At 43.4% G+C, this 23,153-nt stretch overlaps 1 protein-coding gene across 1 annotated transcript in view; it reads left to right on the top strand.

Moving 5' to 3' along the window:
* Window positions 1-23,153, top strand: part of LOC115461467 (phosphoglucomutase-2-like) — a 125,184-nt gene that overhangs the window by 61,986 nt on the left and 40,045 nt on the right. The window contains 1 exon segment of the mRNA XM_030191286.1: window positions 7,902-8,091. Within this exon segment, the coding sequence (XP_030047146.1) occupies window positions 7,902-8,091 (190 nt within the window).

Genomic DNA, 23,153 nt, shown 5'->3' with positions numbered 1-23,153 from the left:
TGCTGTGATGGACCTGAGTATGACATTTGAGGCTGGCACAAAATATTTTTAAAGATGGTTTTTGAGGGTGGGAGGGGGTTAGTGACCACTGGGGGAGTAAGGGGAGGTCATCCCCGATTCTCTCCGGTGGTCATCTGGTCAGTTCGGGCACCTTTTTGTGCCTTGGACGTAAGAAAAACAGGAAAAGGTAAAGTCGTCCAAGTTATCGTCGGGGACGTCCTTTTTTTTTTCCATATTAACAACAATAACCTTGAGGTCACGTGGTGCTATGCAGGAGGGAAGTCGCGTCTGAGCGGAGCTCCTGCGTTCTCCCCTTATTTTTGTTAATTATCTGACTTCCCCGGGACCCTAAAATCTTCGAGAGTACCTGGATTGGAGTGCTGGTCGGAGTGAAGAGAGTTGTTCAGGGGAATCGCACTACAATCGAGAGATGGCGGCAAAAATCCAAAAAAAGGACAAAAACAAAGTAGCGGAGCCCAAGATGGCGCCTGCTCCGCAATCGCCGAACACGAGCGTCTGCTCAGTGTGGACGGCCGAGATTACAGCAGAAGTAACGGCGGCTGTGGAAGCGGCCCTAGATAAAAAGCTACAGGCGATTTTCGATAGAGCAGACTCGGCTCATGGACGCCTAGACGGATTTCACCTGGATTTAGATCACGTTCAGCAAAGGGTCAGTGACATTGAAGACCGCATGGTGAATACCGCCCAACCTACTGAAGCCTTACAAAAAAAAATAACAGACCTGGAAAATAAGATTGACGACTTGGAGAACAGGTCTAGACGCAATAACCTGCGATTGATTGGGCTCTCAGAACAGATTAAAGAATCGGAGTTGGGCAGCTTCCTGGAGTCCTGGATCCCAACGGTGTTGAAATTGAATAATCAGTCAGGACCTTTGCGAATTGAACGCGCACACAGATTGGGACCGAAAAGTCAAGGCCAGAATCGACCACGGGCGGTGATCATGAAGCTTCTTAATTATGGGCACAAACAAGCTATCTTACAAGCCCTGCGTACAGGAGCAGAGCTTAAACAGGATGGCCAACGTGTCTTGTGCTTCCAAGATTATTCGGCGAGGGTGGCAGCGGCAAGGAAAGAATTCGCGCCGATTTGTGCGGCACTTCATGAAAAAAAGATTAGATTTGCTCTAATTTACCCGGCGAAACTGAGGGTGCAACATGGAGGTACCGAGAAGTATTTTGCAGATGTACCAACAGCTAAAGATTTTATTCGAAACTTAACACCGGCGACAACAGATTGAAGGGTACTAAATGGACAGAACTCAAGTCAATGAGGTTTGACATACATTGTGTGTAAATGATTACAACAGATATGCAAGAAAAATGGCTACCATTTTTGGGGCTTTGGGTTAGAGCTGTTAATTGTATGAAAGTGTTCTTTAAAATGGGTACATACAGCAGGGTATTTCTACTATGTATTAATATGGAGGGAGGGCAAATGGATGTGGAAGGTCTCCTGGAAGGCCTTGTTTAGATCCTGCCTATGGGTCCCCGGAAGGGGGTTAAAAGATCATACAAGGGAGATCAAGCACCTTCACGTGACGAGTTCTCTGGGGAACTCAGGGATGAGGGATGGGGTCGGGATAGGGGAAGGGAAGGCAGGGGAGGATCGTTGGGGAAAGGGGGAGTTGGGGAGAAAGGGAGAGGGAGGAGGGGGGGGAGGGGGGGAGGGGGGAGGGAAGAGGACCTACCAGAGTGTTTTAGACCTAGAAAAGAGAAGTCGGAATAGGAGCACATGGGAAGATGAGGAGAAAAATGGGGGGAGGCGGAGGCTGGGACGCCTTTCCCTTGATATAAGTGATATCGGTCTAATTGGAGTAATGTTAAATGACCATGGTTAAAGTGGTTTCTTGGAATGTTGGAGGAGTGACATCACCGGTAAAACGCAGTAAGATATTACAGACCTTAAATAGAAAACAGGCCCATATAGCTATGCTACAGGAAACGCACCTAACGGCCAGGGAACACAAAAAATTATGCAGGTGGTGGGTGGGAGACTATGTGGACAGCCCCTCCCCTAACAGGAAGGCAGGAGTTATTATTTTGTTCCGTAAAGGGCTCACCTTAGTAAAGAAAAAGGTTGTCGTGGACCCCAAGGGTAGATTTGTTATGGCAGAAGTTCAGGTGCATAATCAGAATGTATTACTGGTAAATGTATATGCACCGAATCAATATGATAAGCGATTTTATCGAGAGCTGATGAGACGGGTGCACTCTTTTGATCAAATGCCTATTATTATGTGTGGGGATTTCAATTCGGTGGTTGATCCTTTAAGTGATAGTACAGGTACCTCGAGGGTGGGGCCCATAGACTTTTCAAGAGGGATCCCACGACTCTGTTCCTCGTTGGACTTGGTGGACACATGGCGTTTGTTTCACCCGGGGGAGAGGGATTACACTCACCTTTCTAGGGCGCATGGCACACTATCGCGTATTGACTATATCTTGGTATCAGCTAGTAAAGTTAGCTCATTGCTTCAGGCGGAGATAGGAGCGACCCAGGTGTCGGATCATGCTATGGTGTGGGTGTCCCTGTCCCCTGGGGGGGATGGGGGGCGGAGATCTAGATGGCGCTTCCCCAGGGAACTTTACTATGACAGACAATTTCTCCCCTACATACAGGCCCAATGGAAGGAATACACTGAGTTTAATGAAGCCACATATTTGAACGACCCAGTGCTGTTTTGGGAGGCGGCCAAGGCGGTAATGAGAGGCGCCATTATATCATATCATGTACATAAGAAAAGGTCCAGGGACGCAGGGATCCTTCATATGGAAAGAACAGTAAGACAGGCTAGGCAGAGGTTTGGGGTCATGCCTTCCAGCTTACACAAGACACAACTGTTAGAGGCTCAAGCTTCCCTGAACCAATTAATACATGCCAAGGCACAAAAATCAACTCAATTCTTTCGTTTCCAATTATACAAATATGCCAATAAACAGGGAAAGCTGTTAGGCCGCCTAGTGAAACAGGTGGGGGGCTCGCGTTTTATATCCCAAATAAAAGACGCAGGAGGAGGACTTCACCATACTTCTGCAGGGGTGAATGAAGTCTTTAGGCAATTTTACGAACAATTGTACTCAGCTCCAGAAGAACAGGGCTTACAGGCGGAAGGATATTTAGAAGGCCAGCAGCTGCCCAAAATTACTGATCAGCAGCAAAATAGTCTTAATGCAGACATTTCGGAGGATGAGGTAGGCTGGGGTATACGTGGCAACCCATTGCATAAATCACTGGGAGGGGATGGACTTCCCGCTGAATTTTATAAACTTCTTAGCCAAGATATAGTGCCTTGTTTAACGGTAGTGTTTAACCGCTACGTACAGCAAGGAATTTTGCCTGAGTCCTTGCGGAAGGCACAAATAGTGGTGCTGTTAAAAACAGGTAGAGACCCCCTGCAAACTGGCTCGTACAGACCTATCTCCCTGCTGCCGTTTGAGACCAAATTATTTGCCAAGATCCTAGCAAATAGATTAGGTAGAATTCTCCCCAGCATAATTGAAGAATCGCAGGTGGGATTTGTACGGGGAAGAACAGTGATACGAAATATGAGACAAATCTTGGGGGCTCTAGAGACATTGCACCGATATTCAACCCCAGCTTTAATAATAAGCTTTGATGCCGAAAAGGCTTTTGATCATGTCAACTGGGACTTTATGTTCGCCATTTTGAGGATATATGGGGTGATGGGGTTTTTTCATGCAGCAATAAAAGCCCTATACAAAAGTAATACTGCTGAAGTTCTAACTAATGATCAGGTGTCAGAGCCATTTGGGATATTTCGGGGAACCAGACAAGGCTGTCCTCTCTCACCCCTTCTTTTTGTAATGGTGTTAGACCCCCTGATTAGGGATATTAAGGGAATGGAAGAGGTCAGGGGGGTACAGATAGGAGAGGAATCCTTTAACGACTTATTGGTGGTGATAGAAAACCCACAGGTGTCCTTGCCAGCTCTTATGGAAATATTTGCCGAGTTTGGAGACTTCTCTGGGTTTCGTCTTAACCTAGATAAAACAGAGGTAATGTCTCTATTTATGAAGGATCACCAGTGGGAGAGGTTACACTTTAGAAGAGTAGATGTGGCGTTCAAATATTTAGGTATATTACTCACTAAGGACCCTAGACAATTGGCTGAGGCAAACATAGCGCAACTGCTGACGAATACCAGGGAAACTCTGGGGAGATGGGACGGATTGCTGTTGTCTTTGATGGGGCGGATTGCTCTGTTTAATATGGTGCTGTTTCCCAAGTGGCTTTATTGTATGCAGACGATCCCACTTTACCTCAAACAACGGGATTTAAGAACGCTTCAAAGCATGCTTTCCAAATTCTTTTGGGCTAGGAAAAGACCCCAGATTAAGTTTGAATTCCTAAAAGGGAAAAGCGGGGAGGGGGGATTTGGAGTCCCGGACATTAAATTTTATAACATGGCTTGTTTATTGCGTCATTTGGGGGATTGGTACCAACAGACGGAGAGGTTCTCTCCCTTGGCTATGGAAGTAGAACTATGTGGTCCCCTACATATTTTCTACATACTGCATGCACTGCGGAAAGATCTGCCTACACACACACGGTTTAGTGTCTTGATAGAGCCCTTAAGAAGAGTGTGGAAAGATCTGGCGAAGATCTGGTCCTTCGACTGCAGATGTAGTAACTTACTTCCCTTGCAGGGCAATGAAGCATTTCGTCCGGGCATGGATAATCAAGTGGTGAGGTCCTGGGGCGAGGGGGGGATACTGTTTTTGCACCATGTGTTGGGACCAGGTGGCGAGATGAAGTCCATGGAAGGTCTTGGATTAAATTCATTAGACTGGAGTACTTGTTTCGTATATGAACAGGTACGACACTATGTGACATCTCTTACACGTAGGGCATTAGGTGTTGATTTGACCGCCAAAATGGATGCCCTGCTGGAGATGCCGTCGGGAGACCCTGTCTCCATCTCCCTGTTATATAAGAGACTGACCATGACAAGACCACAAAGAGACCTGGGATTGGTGGCAACCAGATGGGAGGGAGACATACAAGCACCAGTTTCGTCTCAAGATCTTTTGCAAGGGCTGAGGGGAGTCTTGAAATGGACACGAAGTATAGAGCTTCGGGAGTGTCAGACCAGAGTTACCTACCGTGCTTACACCTCACAATCTCGACTGTATCACATGGGATATTTAGAATCAGCAGCATGCAAGAGATGTGGAATGTTGCAAAATGATTTTTTCCACGCCTTTTGGAAATGCGGGGCTATTAAAGCGTTCTGGGTCAGGATTACGAGGTTTATAGGTAGATTAGGGGGACACCAGGTCCGAATGTCACCTAAATGTATTTTGCTGGGTTGTCTTTCCCCGATAGAGGGAGGCACGATTCACCTGAGTGCACTCGCCCATAAGGCTTCCTTGGTGGGCATGAAATGTATCTTAGTGAACTGGACCTTGGATCAGGGTCCCTCTTATTGGCAATGGCGTAATCGTTTTCATGCTTTGCTTTTGATGGAACTCCAGGACTCCTTGTTTAACTTCAAAACTCAAAATAACTTTTACATGACCTGGAAGAGATACCTTCAGGTGATATCTCCTAAAGCTAGAAGTCATGTTCTTAATAAACTCACTGCTCTGACTAGTTCTTCTCAATAGCTTACACCAGCTAGAAGAAATTGATGCTCACATTCATAAAAATGGATGGTTTATCTGATAATAGGATATGAAGGGGTAACTGGTTAAAAGGTCTACGTATCTTGGTTTTGTGGGGAGGGCGGGGGGATGGAGGGGGGTTCGATAAGTATTAGTCCTCCTAGATGTTTGTTTAAGATTTTGACTTTAAAATGTTCATGAAAAGAAAGATTGGTTTACTATTCCATGTTTGTGGGTTGATGTCTGGGGATTGTTGTTGGGCTATGAACTGTGGATTATATATCCAGCGATCGGATACTGTAATGGGACAACAGTTATATCCATGGTTGTCGGGAATCTAGGGGGAGGGCTATAAGAAAACAGGCTCTCTACCCTAGCCTTCGAAGTGAAGAACTATAAGAGTGGATTGAAAATGTGGACTCTGCTGACTCAACAGTTCCAGACACAACACTCATTTGCAAGAATCTTTATAAGTTAAAATAGTGGGAGAGAGGAGGGTATAATACAAATTGCTTGATGATAAAGTACTAAGTTATATCCAGTTGGTACATATCACTTATATGTACAGGAGTGTGAAATGTTCAATCTGTTGTATCATCAATAAAAATTGTTGAACGTAACAACAATAACCTTGAGCTGCAGCAGAAGCAGCAGCTTGGACACTCAGTCCATCTCATTGGTCGCCACCACCCCCTGAGTGCTCGCATCCCCCTGCAGCCCAGCCCGGCTCAGTGACAGCGGCTGTGATGGCAGCAGCTCATTTGCATATGATGAAAATAAAGATCTTTCTACATAAAAACAATAGCCTGTGTTTTTCCCCCCTCCTAGCCTACATCAGCTTGGACACCCAGTCTAGTTCACTGGCTGCTGTCCCCACTGCCTGAGTGCCCGCATCCCCCTGTGGCCAAGCCCGGCTCTGTGACAGCGTGGCATGGGCAGCAGCTTGTTTGCTTATGATGACAATAAAGATCTTTGTAAAAGATTGACCAAAATGGTATGGGGTTTATGCCACAAGATGTATGAGGAGAGACTTGATGACCTGACGATTCAAATAAAACAAATATTTGAAAGGTATTAATCTACAAGCAAACTTTCTCCAGAGACAGGAAGGCAATAGAACTAGAGGACCTGAATTTAGGTCACAGGGGGGCCGACTCAAGAATAACATCAGGAAGTACTTTTTCACGGAGAGGGTGGTAGATATCTGGAATGACCTTCCATGGGAGGTGGTGAAGATGAAACAGTAATGGAATTCAAAAAGGTGTGGAATAAATACAAAGAAATCTTCTGCAGAAAGAGAATGAAGCCAAACAAACTTAGCAGTGCTTAGATGGCAATTCCAGTAATTGGAAATCAAATCCAGTGCCGGGCAAACTTCTAGAGTCCATGCCCTGATCATGGCTGGGCAGATTTGGATGGACTGGAGTTGGGCTTCAGCCTCAGTAGATGGAGAACAAGGCCAGTGCCAAGCAGACTTCTATAGTCTGAGCCCTGAAAATAGCAAGGACAAATCAAGATCAAGTATTCATATGTAGTATCGCATCATACTGTATGCTATGAGTTTATCTCGTTGGGCAGACTAGATGGACCGTACAGGTCTTTATGCGCTGTCATCTACTATGTTATTTGAACCTTATCTGTTAATATACAGTATGTCATGACACCGTAGATTGTCTGTCTGAAAATTGCCCAGTCTTTCAACTGAATGTACACTAGGGTTCCACAGAATGTGTACTTTTAGAAGGCAGGATTCATGGGGTGTTGTTGAGGGAAACTACATGTATAGATTGCATTTCCAAATCTGTGCACATACTTTCTATGAGAGATTGCCTACAGAAAAAGCAGGTCTATCCTCAGCAATTTTCAAAGAGATTGTGTACAAAATCCACAGGTGCTAAGTGGGTACTTTGCATCTGGACAGAAAGCTTTTGAAGATTTGTTTCCTGGATGGGCAGCTTTTAGTTAAAGGGTGGTACTATTCTGGCTATGTTCCATTTTATTTATTTCAATTTTGTTCCACTTTATCCAAAACCCAATACAGGTACAAAAAAATTCACCATGTAAATAACCATTGTATGTAGCAAATGTATGCAAGCTGCACAGTTCTGCGTAATGAAATTACCAAGACAGAGAACACGATTCGTTTACGAGCCTAGAAAGAGTGCATAATTCCACATTTCTGTAAGAACTTGATAGGATTTGATGTGAGAGGAGGACTTTTTTCTCAGCTATTTAATGTTCTTTTTGTTCCAGAGAAATCAATAAGAAATCGAAGCTAAAATTTGTTCACACGTCTGTTCACGGTGTAGGCCATGAATTTGTGCAATCCGCCTTTAAAGCTTTTGGCTTTGGCGTTCCTCTTGCTGTACCAGAGCAGAAAGATCCCGATCCAGAATTTCCAACTGTTAAATATCCAAATCCAGAAGAGGGTAAAGGCGTATTGGTAAGGTTTAAATATCTTTCAGAGCATGTGTTTTGTGGTTGCACCTAAGATAAGTAATGACAAACAGAATATTCCTAGTAAACATTTTTATTATGATCACTGTAGCTTACTTTTTGTAACAAATAATGTTGGTAAGGAAACTGTCTCGTCTTCCAAAATAATTGTTGAAGGTTGTGTCATAGTCAGATTCTCGCTGTAAGAATTCATTTTTTATGGGAAGCAAATCTTTCAGCTCAGAGTCCAGAGTGATGGCCTGTCTTAACCAAAGAAGCTTTTATGGATATCCTGGCAGTCTTATGATGAGTACAGTATGGTGCTCTCTAAGCTGAGTACCAGCCTTGTGTTTCTTGTTTTTCATATCCAGATTTGAGTTGCTGCAAAAATAGTCCAGTTTCAAAACCTGTATAAAGGTGGCAATTTATTCTCTTGCTGCCAGAGAACTAATGAATGTACATTTTTACTATTTTTACAAAATAGTGCGGGGAAAAGCATTGAATTGCCTATTTTTATTTTTCATTAAAATCCATAGAAGCTCTGAATTCACTTAGATATTTTGTAAAGTTCGTCACACAGGGAGAAACAAATGTATTTATCAAAGCAAGCCTTAACACAGCCATCAATACAAGTAGTGCATATAAACAGCAAATTCGTTAGAAACTATTCAGGAAGGTGTGACTTAAACACAACTTCCACAGACTGGAAGTTTCATTTCTCCCTGTATCATTAGCCTAACTAGTAAAAAAGGCCCGTTTCTGACACAAATGAAACGGGTGCTAGCAAGGTTTTCCTTGGAGTGTGTATGTTTGAGAGAGTGTGTGTGAGAGAGAGAGAGTGAATGTGCGAGTGTGTGTGTGTGTGTGTGTGTGTGTGAGAGAGAGAGTGAGTCTGGGTGCGAGTGTGTCTGTGAGAGAGAGAGTGTGTGTAAGTGCGTATGTGAGACACAGTGTGAGAGAGAGAGAGAGAGTGTGTTTCACACAGATACAGTGTGTGCGAGAGAGAGAGTGTGAGAGACACACACTCTCTGTGAGACTGAGTGTATGAGACCAAGAGAGTGTGTGAGTGACTGTGTGACACATAGAGAGTGAATGTGATACAGTGTGAGACCTAGAGTGTGTGTGAGACAGTGTGTGAGAGTGAAGAGAGAAAGACATTGACTGTGAGAGAGAGTGTGTGTGTGTGTGACAGAGATACCTCCCCCCCCCCCTTCTCTGGTGTCAGGTCCCCCCCCCTCCCTCTCTCTGGTGTCAGGGCCCCCCCCCCTCTCTGAGCGTTACTGTGCAGGATGCTGAGCTCTGGCTGTGCTTCAAGGAACTGACCAATCCTATTTAATAGAATGCACCTCCAACATTCTGATGCCGAGAAACCTCGTGTGGTTGGTCACTTCTCCTTCTGACGAACCCGGAAGTATGTGATGTCAATTCAGGAGATGGATACAGAGAGCAAGAATGCCTCAGCCATGCAGTCAGCTTCAGAATGTTGGAGGTGTGTTTTATTATATAGGATGGTTAGTGCAGTGGACTGAGAACCTGGGGAACTGGGTTTGATTCTCACTGCAGTGACCTGTGACTCTGGGCAAGTCACTTAATCCTCCATTGCCCCAGGTACAAAAACTTATATTGTGAGCCCACTAGGGACAGAGAAAGTGCCTGCATAAAATAAAAATGTAAACCACTTTGGTTGTGCAACAGAAAGGCTGTATAGCACACCCATGACCCGTTACTCTATGATGATCTAATGGTTGAACTGACTCCCTGACAGGCTTTCTACTTCTGATGCACCTGAAACAAATTTTATGGAGTGGAGGAGCAGACTAGTTCAGTGGTTCCCAAACTTTTTCACTTCACGGCATCCTTTGTGTTCGAACAATTTTTCACAGTCCCCCCCTATAACCAGCCTCTCCAAATGACACACTGATTACGATTTATATCAAAAATTACTACTCTACCTATGAAAAGTTATTCCGTTATTATACTTCCTTTTTGTACAAGCCAGCATGTAACTATAAGTGAGATTAAATAAAAAATGCTACCAACAGTAAAGAATGACAACTCGGATGCAGCAGCTTGCTTTTTTTTGAATGGGAAGGGAAATGGAGACTGATCTAGTGGCTTCAACTTTTTGATTTCATCCCATCTCCTGTTTTCATCCAACCTCCTTGGCTGTCGCCTCTGCGAGTCCCAAACACCACCTGCGCTCTGTCCCCAGTGGTCGCGCTGTCGGCTCTGCTGGTCCTGTGCCCCCACTGACGTCAACTTCCAGTTCTGGGGGCAGAGGACAGGCAGAAATTACAGCACATGCTTGAAGGCTGCTGCGGCCCTGCGCTTGTTTTTTTGTTGTTGTTGTTTTTCTGCTGCAATGCTGTTTGCAGTAGCGGTTCGGGCAGGAGGGAGGTCGGGATTTGCCGTGGCACCCAGAGATTTTGATGCGGTGCACCAGGGTGCTGCAGTGCACAGTTTGGGAAATGCTAGACTAGTGGTTAGTGCAGTGGACTTTGATCCTGCTAAACTGGGTTCAGTTCCCACTACAGCTCCTTATGTTGTGAGCCCACTAGGGACAGAGAAAGTATCTACATATAATGTGTACAGCGCTGACTACGTCTACTAGTACTATAGAAATGATAAGCAATAATAGTAGAGACTCCTTTTCTCTTTCGTTTGTGTGACAGGTAATCTTGGGACAAACATGGTTTTCATCTCTTGTAATTACTCCTACTACTACTTATCATTTCTATAGCGCTACTAGACGTACGCAGCGCTGATGTTAGTCTTCCAGTACCGCCTCCTGTGAAAAGGCCTGCTTTGGAAGTTTCTGGCTTGTTAGCCTTCAATTATAGGAAATACAGTATCTAGAATTTTGTTACATTTTAATTTCAGGTTTTGCACAGTTATGTTTTATAAGTGGAAGGAGTCTGTGTTATAACAAACAAAAATCGATTAAGCTCTGCTTAGGCACAGGCTTTAGTTCATTTAATTGGTAGGCCTAGTTGTCAGTGTGAATATAAATAAATAGGCTCTTGAGGTTTTGTTATCTTGGAGGTCCAAAGTGATAAATAACTTTTATTTAAAAGGTGCGTGTATTGCAGACACCATTAGTGTGCCGTAGATTGCTTCCTGTTGTCACTGCGAACTTTGTTTTTTGAGGAGGATGTGCGACAAATCACATATTTATTTGGACAGGACACCTCAGGAAGGCTGTAAAAGTGAGACATGGCCTGTGTTGAGTCTATAATTGATTGAGACCTTACATCTGGAGAATTTGTAATTGCTGGGACTGTACATCTGAATTTACTCATGCTCTTGGACTTCATACATGCACCTTTTTAATAAAAGTTACTACTACTACTATTTAGCATTTCTATAGCGCTACAAGGTGTACGCAGCGCTGCACAAACATAGAAGAAAGACAGTCCCTGCTCAAAGAGATTACAATCTAATAGACAAAAAAAATAAATAAAGTAAGCAAATCAAATCAATTAATGTGAACGGGAAGGAAGAGAGGAGGGTAGGTGGAGGCGAGTGGTTACAAGTGGTTACGAGTCAAAAGCAATGTTAAAGAGGTGGGCTTTCAGTCTAGATTTAAAGGTGGCCAAGGATGGGGCAAGACGTAGGGGCTCAGGAAGTTTATTCCAGGCGTAGGGTGCAGCGAGACAGAAGGCGCGAAGTCTGGAGTTGGCAGTAGTGGAGAAGGGAACAGATAAGAAGGATTTATCCATGGAGCGGAGTGCACGGGAAGGGGTGTAGGGAAGGGGTGTAGGGAAGGACGAGTGTGGAGAGATACTGGGGAGCAGCAGAGTGAGTACATTTATAGGTTAGTAGAAGAAGTTTGAACAGGATGCGAAAACGGATAGGGAGCCAGTGAAGGGTCTTGAGGAGAGGGGTAGTATGAGTAAAGCGACCCTGGCGGAAGACGAGATGGGCAGCAGAGTTTTGAACCGACTGGAGAGGGGAGAGGTGACTAAGTGGGAGGCCAGCAAGAAGCAGATTGCAGTAGTCTAAACGAGAGGTGACAAGGGTGTGGATGAGGGTTTTGGTAGAGTGCTCGGAAAGAAAGGGGCGGATTTTACGGATGTTGTAAAGAAAGAAACGACAGGTCTTGGCAATCTGCTGGATATGAGCAGAGAAGGAGAGAGAAGAGTCAAAGATGACCCCAAGGTTTCGAGCTGAGGAGACAGGGAGAAAAGTTAATTATTGTTTTGGATCATTTTGTAAGTTGGTCACCTCCATTCCTGTTTCTTTCTTGTTGTTATTTTGAGAAAGCATTGGGTTTTCCCTCTTTGCTTGCAATCTTGGAGGTCCAGTCATTTAATCCTAGTCCTTGCTCAGCTGACGGCCCCAATGTTGAACACTACTCTAGCTTTTTTGCAGCAGGGCCCACTCTTCAAATCATGCAGTTCAATGTGGAAGACTTGTCAGTGGCCAAATTAGAGAGTTGTACGGGGACAGAAATCCAACCCATCTCTCACCCGTCCCCACTGAAATCCAACCCATCCCCATTCATCCCTGTAGGCTATCTAACCCATCCCCGTCCGTCCCTGCGGGGAATCTTACCCGTCCCCGCAGGGAATCTTACCCGTCCACGCAAGAATTTAACCCAGTCCTGCAAGAATTTAATGGTACATTTTAAAAAATTCCTGTCGACTCTCTCGGTCTCTGGGTTTGAACCGCGGCACTGCAAGCAAGGAAGGAACGGAAGTCGGAACACTCTGGTGCACACATGTAAGACTTCTCTGATTCACTGGCACTGTGTGCTAAGAGATCACCACATGCACACGCCAGTAGGTCAGGTGACATCTGATGCTCATGCCTATGTCAGAGCTGAGGTCTGCGCATTTAGCCAGGGAGCAGAGAGGATTAATAGTAACATAGTAAATGACAGCAGATAAAAACCGGATCGGTCCATCCAGTCTGCCCAATAGTCACAATCATTATCAATTCATGATTAAATCAACAATGAATGTGATATTATATACTTGATTATGGTCTCTCTGTGGCATTTCTGGGACATAGACCATAGAAGTCCGCCTGGTCCTATCCTTATGTTCCAACTGCTGGAGTTGCCCTCAAAGCCCACTCCAGCCTATTCATCTTCTCATTTGCGGGACACAGACCATAAAAGTCTGTCCAGCACTGTCCTAATGTTCCAGCCACTAAAGTTGCTGTCTAAACCCTTTCCAGCCCATTCTAAACCAGATTGCCATATATGAGACAGACCGTACAGATCTCCGGGTATCAGCTCTAGTTCATCACAGCCAGAGTTGCCATCTAAGTGTTACTCGACACATCCACACACACGCAGCCATTTAAGTTTAGGTTTTTTATAACTTCCATTTTCTAATTAGGGATCCTCTGTGTTCATCCCATGCCTTTTTGAATTTCATCACCATTTGTATCTCTACCACCTCCTTAATGGAGACTTTCCACATCTGTGCTGTTAAAGCGAGGAGGAGGAGACAGAGCTCAAAGAACTTGGTACTCAGTAGGTGAGAGGCTGGCACAAGTGCAGCATACAGTTCCACAGGAACTGCTTCTGTCCCCACGGGAATCAAGTTCTGTAGAAAGATTAAGAAGAAAAGTGCTTTAATGCAACAAGCTGATCCCTTCAAGGTCAATTGAAACAATGTTGGTAACCAGCTCTATGCACAAATTATTAGCTCTAGATCATTCCTGAAGAAGTAGCATATAGCAAAATTTATTGCCAATCTAAAACCTGGTGAATAATTTATGCCAGCACCATTCATCTGGTTACAAAAATACACACATGGACAACAGTGTCTTATTTTAGATAAAGTTTATTTGATTTTTAACTTTCCATGGTTACATAAATATGTGGTAACAATACATAAGTCAGTAATGCACTGAGACTAATTAAAACATAGCAGATATGGGTTAAGACAAAGAGCCTTCATTCATATTGGCCAATTTTGTGCGTTTTCCCCCCTTTCAATATGGGGAAACGAAAGGGAGGGTAGAAAGCTAATCTCAGCTTTCCCAGGCTTTTGCCGAACCCCAGGTTGGACTCATAAATAAACTTATCAAGTTTATTGTCATTCCACTTCTTCAAGTTGTATTTTATGATGTAATTTACTTGCTGTTAATTATGTTTACTATCTTTTTCTAAGTTGTCATGTAAGCCACATTGAACCTGAGTCCTTCTCAGGCTAATGTGGGATATAAATGTCATAAATAAATACCTTCATTCACCACAACTAAGAGCAGCATCAGCTTGGTCCAGAGCAGAGCCTGCTAAGATCAGGTCTGACTGGAGCAGTCTGATTGGCCTGATGTTTCTTTGAGGCCAGACTCAAGGACCCTCTCCCTTGCAGCTGCGAGTGGTGTTCTCCCTAGGTCTCTCAGATTGGAGCCTGTGGGTGGAGAGCTTACAGGTTGTGGAGGAGTTAATCGAGGTTTGTTGTATCCCGAAGAGAGACACTTTGAAACAGCCTTGCAGCATGAGTTTGGCTGAGTGCTCCCTCAGTGAGGTTAACTCAGATCAGATTGCCCTTGGAGCTAATAGAGGGGTCAGGGTAGGAATAACCAAGCCTGAATTGTATACTTCCGAGCTACCAGATATATTTATTGAAAGACTTTTAGTTATATCACTGGATACAATTTGGATTGTGATAATGGATTTGGGTAAAATGTTACTTCGTTGTTAATAGTTTGAGACTACAGGTAAAATCTCTGGAAACTAAGTTTAAAGAGTTTACTGAATTTAAATCTACATTTGGAAAATTGGGAAACAGAGAACAGACCATGTTTCCAATACAGTCAGTTCAAACTGCTTTAGTAACCAATGTGACTGCAATTTGATCATAATTGGAAAATGTAGATAATGTTTTTAGAAGTGTGACTTTGAGGTTTTTGAATTTTCTCAGGGAAAAGAATATTTCATCTAAAGCTATGTACAAAATTATTTGATAGAAATGCAAAAAATATTCTTATATTCTGCAGATACCCATAAGAACATATGAGTAGCCATACTGGGTCAGACCAATGGTCCATCTAGCCCAGTATCCTGTTTTCCTAGCTCTGTCCCTTCCTAATCTTTTCCCTCACCCCCTACCACTCTCTCCGCTACAGGAACTCACTGCCCATCCATTGACTTCATCACCTCACCTTCTCTCCTACCCTCTTCCTCCCTCTTGGCTTTTAATCTCCGTCTCTTTCTTCCCTCCATTTTGCCTTCCCCATTCCACCTAAATACCTCTCGCCTTCGACGCCTTCGTGGCCACACCTTTCCTACTCTCCTCTGCTCTCTTTTACTCCTCCTCTTACTCTCAGCCGGTGACATCAATCCCAATCCTGGCCCTCCTCACCAACTATTATCCCAACTCTACAGATCTCACCGTGACCTCTCTAACCTCATCTCTATTCCTCTACTCCCCTCCTCTTCTCTGCCCTTCTCTTGCGCCCTATGGAATGCCCGCTCTACCTGTAACAAACTCCCCTATATCCAGGACCTCTTTATCTCGCGTCACCTCCATCTGCTCACCATAACAGAAACCTGGCTCTGCCCTGATGACTCTGCTTCAGTAGCAGCCCTCTGCCATGGCGGTTATCTTTTTTCACATACTCCTCGCCCTGCTGGTCGCGGGGGCGGTGTTGGACTACTTCTCTCTCCCTCCTCCAGATTTCAACCCCTTCTTCCACCTCAATCTCACTGTTTTTCCTCCTTTGAAGTCCACTCTATCCGCCTTTTCTCTCCTCTGCCTCTTCGAATAGCGGTCATTTATCGTCCCCCTGATAAGTCCCTTTCATCCTTTCTCAGTAACTTTGATGCCTGGCTTGCCTTCTTCCATGATCCTTCCTCCCCCTCTCTCATCCTTGGTGACTTTAATATTCCTGCTAATGATCCTTCCAACTCTTATATTTCCAAGTTACTCGCTTTGAGTCTTCAAATTTATCAATAAAATTGTTTATTATTCAACATCCTCCAGTTTCTGGCATCCTTGGTCGCTCTCCCACTTTTTCTGTAACAAGTTACTCGCTTTAACATCCTCCTTTAATCTCCAACTATGCTCCACCTCCCCCACTCATCAAAATGGTCACTGTCTTGATCTCATCTTCTCCTCCAACTGGTCACCCTCTAGTTTCCTTGCCTCTGATCTTCCCCTCTCTGATCACCATCTTATAACTTTCACACTTAAATCTCCTCCCTCCCAGTCCCGTCCTATCTTATCTAATTTATCTAGGAATCTTCACGATATTAACCCTTCATCTCTATCCTCCCATGTTTCAAACCTCCTCTCTACTGTGGCACCATCCACGTCTGTCAACGAGGCTTTTCTTCTTACAACAATACTCTATCCTCTGCCTTAGACACTCTTGCACCTTTGATGACCCGCCCTATAAGGTGTACAAAACCCCAGCCTTGGCTGACTTCTAATATCCGCTACCTACGTTCCTGTACCCGCTCCGCCGAATGCCTCTGGCGGAAATCTCGGGCCCTTGCTGATTTCTTACACTTTAAGTTCATGCTGACCTCCTTCCAATCTGCTCTTTTATGCGCCAAACAGGATTATTATATCCAACTGACCAACTCTCTTGGCTCTAACCCTCGACTTCTCTTCACCACATTGAACTCTCTCCTCAAGGTGCCCCCTCCCCCACTCCCCCTTCATTATCTCCTCAGACCCTTGCTGAATTCTTTCACGACAAGGTTCAAAAGATAAACCTTGCATTCTGTACCTCCCCACCTCTCCCTCCACTAGTCCATTCCTCTCTCTCTCCTTCCCCTCATTCCCTTTCCTCCTTTCCTGAAGTTACTATTGAGGAAACTACACTTCTCCTTTCTTCCTCAAAATGTACCACCTGTTCCTCTGATCCCATTCCCACCCACCTTCTTAATGCCATCTCTCCTGCTCTTACTCCTTTTATCTGTCACATTCTCAACCTCTCACTTTCCACTGCAACTGTCCCTGCTACCTTTAAGCATGCTGTGGTCACACCTCTCCTTAAGAAGCCTTCACTCGACCCTACTTGTCCCTATAATTACCGACCCATCTCCCTCCTTCCCTTTCTCTCCAAATTACTTGAGCGTGCTGTTCACCACCGCTGCCTTGATTTTCTCCCCTCACATGCTCTTCTTGACCCACTACACTCAACCGAAACTGCGCTTACTAAAGTCTCCAATGACCTATTACTGGCTAAATCCAGAGGTCTCTATTCCATCCTCATTCTTCTTGATCTTTCCGCTGCTTTTGACACTGTCGATCACAGCATACTCCTCGATACCCTGTCCTCACTTGGATTCCAGGGCTCTGTCCTTTCCTGGTTCTCTTCCTACCTCTCCCTCCGCACCTTCAGTGTTCACTCTGGTGGATCCTCTTCTACTTCTATCCCTCTGCCTGTCGGCGTACCTCAGGGTTCTGTTCTTGGTCCCCTCCTCTTTTCTATCTACACTTGGTTCATTAATCTCATCCCATGGCTTTTCCTACCATCTCTATGCTCATGACTCCCAAATCTACCTTTCTACCCCTGATATCTCACCTTGCATCCAAACCAAAGTTTCAGCGTGCTTGTCTGTCATTGCTGTCTGGATGTCTCAACGCCACCTGAAATTAAACATGACCAAAACCGAGCTTCTCATTTTTCCCCCCAAACCCACCTCCCCACTCCCCCCGTTTTCTATTTCTGTTGATGGCTCTCTCATTCTCCCTGTCTCCTCAGCTCGAAACCTTGGGGTCATCTTTGACTCTTCTCTCTCCTTCTCTGATCATATCCAGCAGATCGCCAAGAACTGTCGTTTCTTTCTTTACAACATCCGTAAAATCCGCCCCTTTCTTTCCGAGCACTCTACCAAAACCCTCATCCACACCCTTGTCACCTCTCGTTTAGACTACTGCAATCTGCTTCTTGCTGGCCTCCCACTTAGTCACCTCTCCCCTCTCCAATCAGTTCAAAACTCTGCTGCCCATCTCGTCTTCCGCCAGGGTCGCTTTACTCATACTACCCCTCTCCTCAAGTCGCTTCACTGGCTCCCTATCCGTTTTCGTATCCTGTTCAAACTTCTTCTACTAACCTATAAATGTACTCACTCTGCTGCTCCCCAGTATCTCTCCACACTCGTCCTTCCCTACACCCCTTCCCGTGCACTCCGCTCCATGGATAAATCCTTCTTATCTGTTCCCTTCTCCACTACTGCCAACTCCAGACTTCGCGCCTTCTGTCTCGCTGCACCCTACGCCTGGAATAAACTTCCTGAGCCCCTACGTCTTGCCCCATCCTTGGCCACCTTTAAATCTAGACTGAAAGCCCACCTCTTTAACATTGCTTTTGACTCGTAACCACTTGTAACCACTCGCCTCCACCTACCCTCCTCTCTTCCTTCCTGTACACATTAATTGATTTGATTTGCTTACTTTATTTTTTGTCTATTAGATTGTAAGCTCTTTGAGCAGGGACTGTCTTTCTTCTATGTTTGTGCAGCGCTGCGTACGCCTTGTAGCGCTATAGAAATGCTAAATAGTAGTAGTAGTTTTCCAAACAGTGACCAAGCCAGGTCACAAGTACCTGGCAGAAAACCAAATCATGGCAACACTCCATACTACAAATCCCATGGCAAGCAGTTGCTTCCCATGTCTGTCTCAGTAGTAGACTATGGACTTTTCCTCCAGGAATTTGTCCAAACCTTTTTTAAACCCAGATACACTAACCGCTGTTACCACCTCCTCCGGCAAAGAGTTCTAGAGCTTAACCATATGTTGAGTGAAAAAACATTTCCTCCTATTTGTTTTAAAAGTATTTCCATGTAACTTCATTGAGTGTCCCCTATTCTTTGTACTTTTGGAACGAGTAAAAAAATTGATTTACTTCTACTCATTCTACACCACTTAGGATTTTGTAGACCTCAATCATATCTCCCCTCAGAGAAGTTGTGTAGTGTAGTAACCCAGTGTGAGTCAGCTGCAGTTGTGCTTGGTAACTGTTTCAGTTCAGATTTGCTGTGAGGAAATATTTTTTACTAGGAAAAGAATTATTAGATGTTTGCTGCTAATGACAATTATTTTGTTAAAAATTGGCTGGTGTGAGAATTTGCCTGATAAGGTTTTGCTCAGAAAATTTAACTTGCTGATAAATTAATTATATTGGGCCCAATATTCAGTGGCGATCAGCGTTTTGCTGACTTCTGCCAGCGTTGTGGCCAGAAATTCAGCTCTGTGCTATGTCTGGGCACTAGCATTGAATTTCTGGGTTTCTGGAGCTAGCTAACGCATAGCTGGTTACGTGCAATATTCAGCACTTAACCGGCTATGGGTTACCTCATAAAGATAGGACTGAATTCTATGTGGTCCTCTTTATGCAGTTAACCTGGCTGGTAAAGTGCTAACTCCGCCCCCAGAACGCCTCTAAAACAGCCAGTTGTCAGTTTGGCGCTAACCGGTTATTTCCAGCGGTACTAATCAGTTAAGTGCCACTGAAAATTAGCAGTTAGCTCCGGCCAGGAGCCATTTATGGCCTGTTAAATCGCTTTGAATATTGACCCCATTATATTTTCAAAACTTGACATTCCTTTTTATTGCCATCAGCCATAACTTTGACTTGAGACAGATGCAAGTCATACCCTAGACAACCTCTAATTATACTAATTACCAATTGCATCTACAGTGCTAACTACAAAATTTTTGGACCTTTTACTCTGTCTATCATACTCAGCAGTAGAGTACTGTGCACTTATTTTGGCAAAGGTCATTGCATATACATGTTGTTGACACTCAGTTGAACATAATCTTACTCAATACTCTTTCTCTCTCTAAAAATATAGCTTGCAAAACTTCAAATACCAATACTGTCACTTAAGTAGAGGAGTGTGGTAGCCGTGTTAGTCCACTCTTAAGGTTATCAATAGAAATCAAACAAAATAAAACATGGAAAAGAAAATAAGATGATACCTTTTTTATTGGACATAACTTAATACATTTCTTGATTAGCTTTCGAAGGTTGCCCTTCTTCGTCAGATCGGAAATAAGCAAATGTGCTAGCTGACAGTGTATATAAGTGAAAAACATTCAAGCATTGCTATGACAGTCTGACAGGGTGGGAGGATGGGGGTGGGTAGGAAGTATGCATACTTCCTACCCACCCCCATCCTCCCACCCTGTCAGACTGTCATAGCAATGCTTGAATGTTTTTCACTTATATACACTGTCAGCTAGCACATTTGCTTATTTCCGATCTGACGAAGAAGGGCAACCTTCGAAAGCTAATCAAGAAATGTATTAAGTTATGTCCAATAAAAAAGGTATCATCTTATTTTCTTTTCCATGTTTTATTTTGTTTGATTTCTATTGATAACAATACTGTCACTGAAATACAAAAAAAACTCATAGGGGAAAAAGTCTCGGAACCCTTCTTCCACTTCTGTGTGTCAGAAGAAAATATGGTAGGACTTTCCAGGGTAGAATCACTTCACAGGCATTAAAAAAAAAGACCCCTCAATCATTGGAGCCGACTCTGTGGGTGCTGTGGGTGCTTGAGCACCCCCAATATTGAGAAAATTCCTTGTATGTGTCCAGGGAGGGGTTATTTTCATTGGGCTTAGCACCCCCAATAATTTTGAAAAGTTGGCTCCTATGCCCTCAATTATAAATTTGTTAAAACTTCAGTGAAATCAGCTTTCATGGACATCCTATACACAATGTGACATTATTAAAACATTTACACTTAACTCAAACATTCATGCAACTCTTGTGTTCCGCTTGAACTGACTGTGACCAAAGTTTTGCCAAACAGGCTGTATCAAGGTGCAGACCGTTCTTCAGCTTACTGTTGCATTGTCAGCTTGAAACATCACTCAATTGAACATAGCCATGCGGATAATAATAATGTTCTCATCCCTCATCTTCCTGTCCTTGCAAATATCATTGCCCCACCCATCTGATGACAGATGACCTGTAATCTGAAACCATTCATGCTACACCTTACCCTTCACTCTATAATGATTTGTTTAACCTCCTAAAAAGCCACCTTACCTTTAGAACCCCTTAGGGAAGAATCTCCCTGACCAAGATTTGTCCACAGATTCACTTTAGATTAAGGAACAAGAATTGCAGGAAATCCATAAACAAGTTCTTGTATTAAACCCTACCCGCAAACTTGCTGGCTTTTAAGTAACAATGCTTACTGTGTAAAGGTGTAAACCACATGGATTATCTTTGTCAGCTATTCAGTGAAGAAATAAAAAAATAACACGACTTAAAATAGTCCCTGCTAAACAGGTTCAGGATAGGCAAAAGCTATTGTACAGCCAGTTTTCACACTTGGGGCCTTTGAGCCAACCCATTATGCACTTCTCGATGCTCATGGATTTTTGTTTTCAACCCTTTTGTGTGTCTTTAGATTTTGGAGGAGAGAGATGAGGAGGTAGAGTACCAAAACATTCTGTTGAGTTAGAAAGAGTAATACAGTGAAACTAAGTGTGAATAATACATCAAAGCATTAGTTGTCTCTGTCAACTGGCTTGAAAGAATGATTTTTACATTTTAATCACAGGATATCACTGTCCCATGATTACAGCTATTAATTGGCAGTACACATAGCAACCATTAAGAAAGCTGCTTGGTTCAGTCAGTAGAATTCACAGCAGAAATTAAATACACATGTGATTCACTAAAAGCCAATCTATCAGGGAATAAGGGTATAGTAGTAGAACAGAGCAGAAACAAGATGGGGAAAGCATGTTGTATGAGTACAGTGCATCCTCATGAGATTTCCAACCCCATTATATATGGGAGTGTAAATTTAAGTGTACACTTCCCTAACTGTTTACTGTTATCAGAGTTTCTATGCTGCAGAACCTGGATTTTGTTTTTTACAATAGATATTCATCGGTCCACTTTTTTAAGTGGGGAGGTCGTTCTCAGGTCTGGCCCATTTTCAAACTCGTTGTTTCTTTTTAATGGTTTTTTCCACACACTAAATGTGGTTACATTCCATTAATTTTTCAGGCAATTTGCCCCCAGGCAGACATTCTTAACCCTTTATATATAATTTCTTTCCAACATCTCTTGGATTGGGAAGAGTAAAATGAGAAACTATCATATATTGTAAAAATGGTTGCTCTCTGAAAGCTAAGAAAATTAATAACTTTGAACTTAGCTAATGAGGAGGCCAAAGCATGACTTTGCAGGTTTGCATTTGCTAGATAAAAATAAATAAAAACTGGGATGTACAACATAAGCAAATTTTTTAAGGTTTTATTTTAAGCAATATTTATAAATGCTTAACTTTTCCATGGTTATGTAAATATAATTTCCACATGATCCATGTATTTCAATTGTTAATACATTGAAATAAAATAAAATGTAACAGATGGATTTAATGATGGTATCATCCTCACTTTAATATTTCCTTATCTCTTGTTTGTCCTAATTAGATTGTAAGCTAAGCTCTATCGAGCAGGGACTGTCTCTTCATGTTCAAGTGTACAGAGCTGCGTATGTCTAGTAGCGCTATAGAAATGATAAGTAGTAGTAGTAGTACGTTAGAAGCAAAAGCTTTTATCTTTCCAACCCAAAGGCTGTTGGAAAAAAATTATACATACAGGGTTGAGAATGTATCTTTCTCTGAGATCAAAATAATCCTCTAAAAATGTAATGGAACAGGACCAAATTTGTCATGGACAAAAACCAGTGAGAAGATACAGTTTGAAAATGGACCAGATTGGACCTGGGGTTCCAGGAAAATAAGCTCTTCCAAAAAAATGGCCCAGTGTATTTCTCTCTGAAAAGCAGTTCCAGCTTCTGCAGCATAGAAGCTTTTGCTGCTCTTTCAAACTGCCTCTGTCCTCTTCTCTACTCTCCTGATCAGACCTACACACAGAGACAACATACACATGCCCATGCACAAAGTATGGTTTACACACACACTGGATATTCCACTACTACTAATCATTTCTATAGCGCTACTAGATGTATGCAGCACTGTACACATTATATGGCTTCCTATGATGCAACATTCAGCAAAATGTGAGACCTGACGGACATCCTGCAACGTAGAAAAGTCCGATGTATGTAGGAATGTTGATTTATGTTTTATAGACATTACTGATGTAATTTTTTATTT

This window comes from Microcaecilia unicolor, chromosome 2 (genome assembly GCF_901765095.1).
Source record: "Microcaecilia unicolor chromosome 2, aMicUni1.1, whole genome shotgun sequence".
In the NCBI taxonomy this organism is placed as follows: Eukaryota; Metazoa; Chordata; class Amphibia; order Gymnophiona; family Siphonopidae; genus Microcaecilia; species Microcaecilia unicolor.
This window is presented reverse-complemented; position numbering and strand designations above follow the sequence as displayed.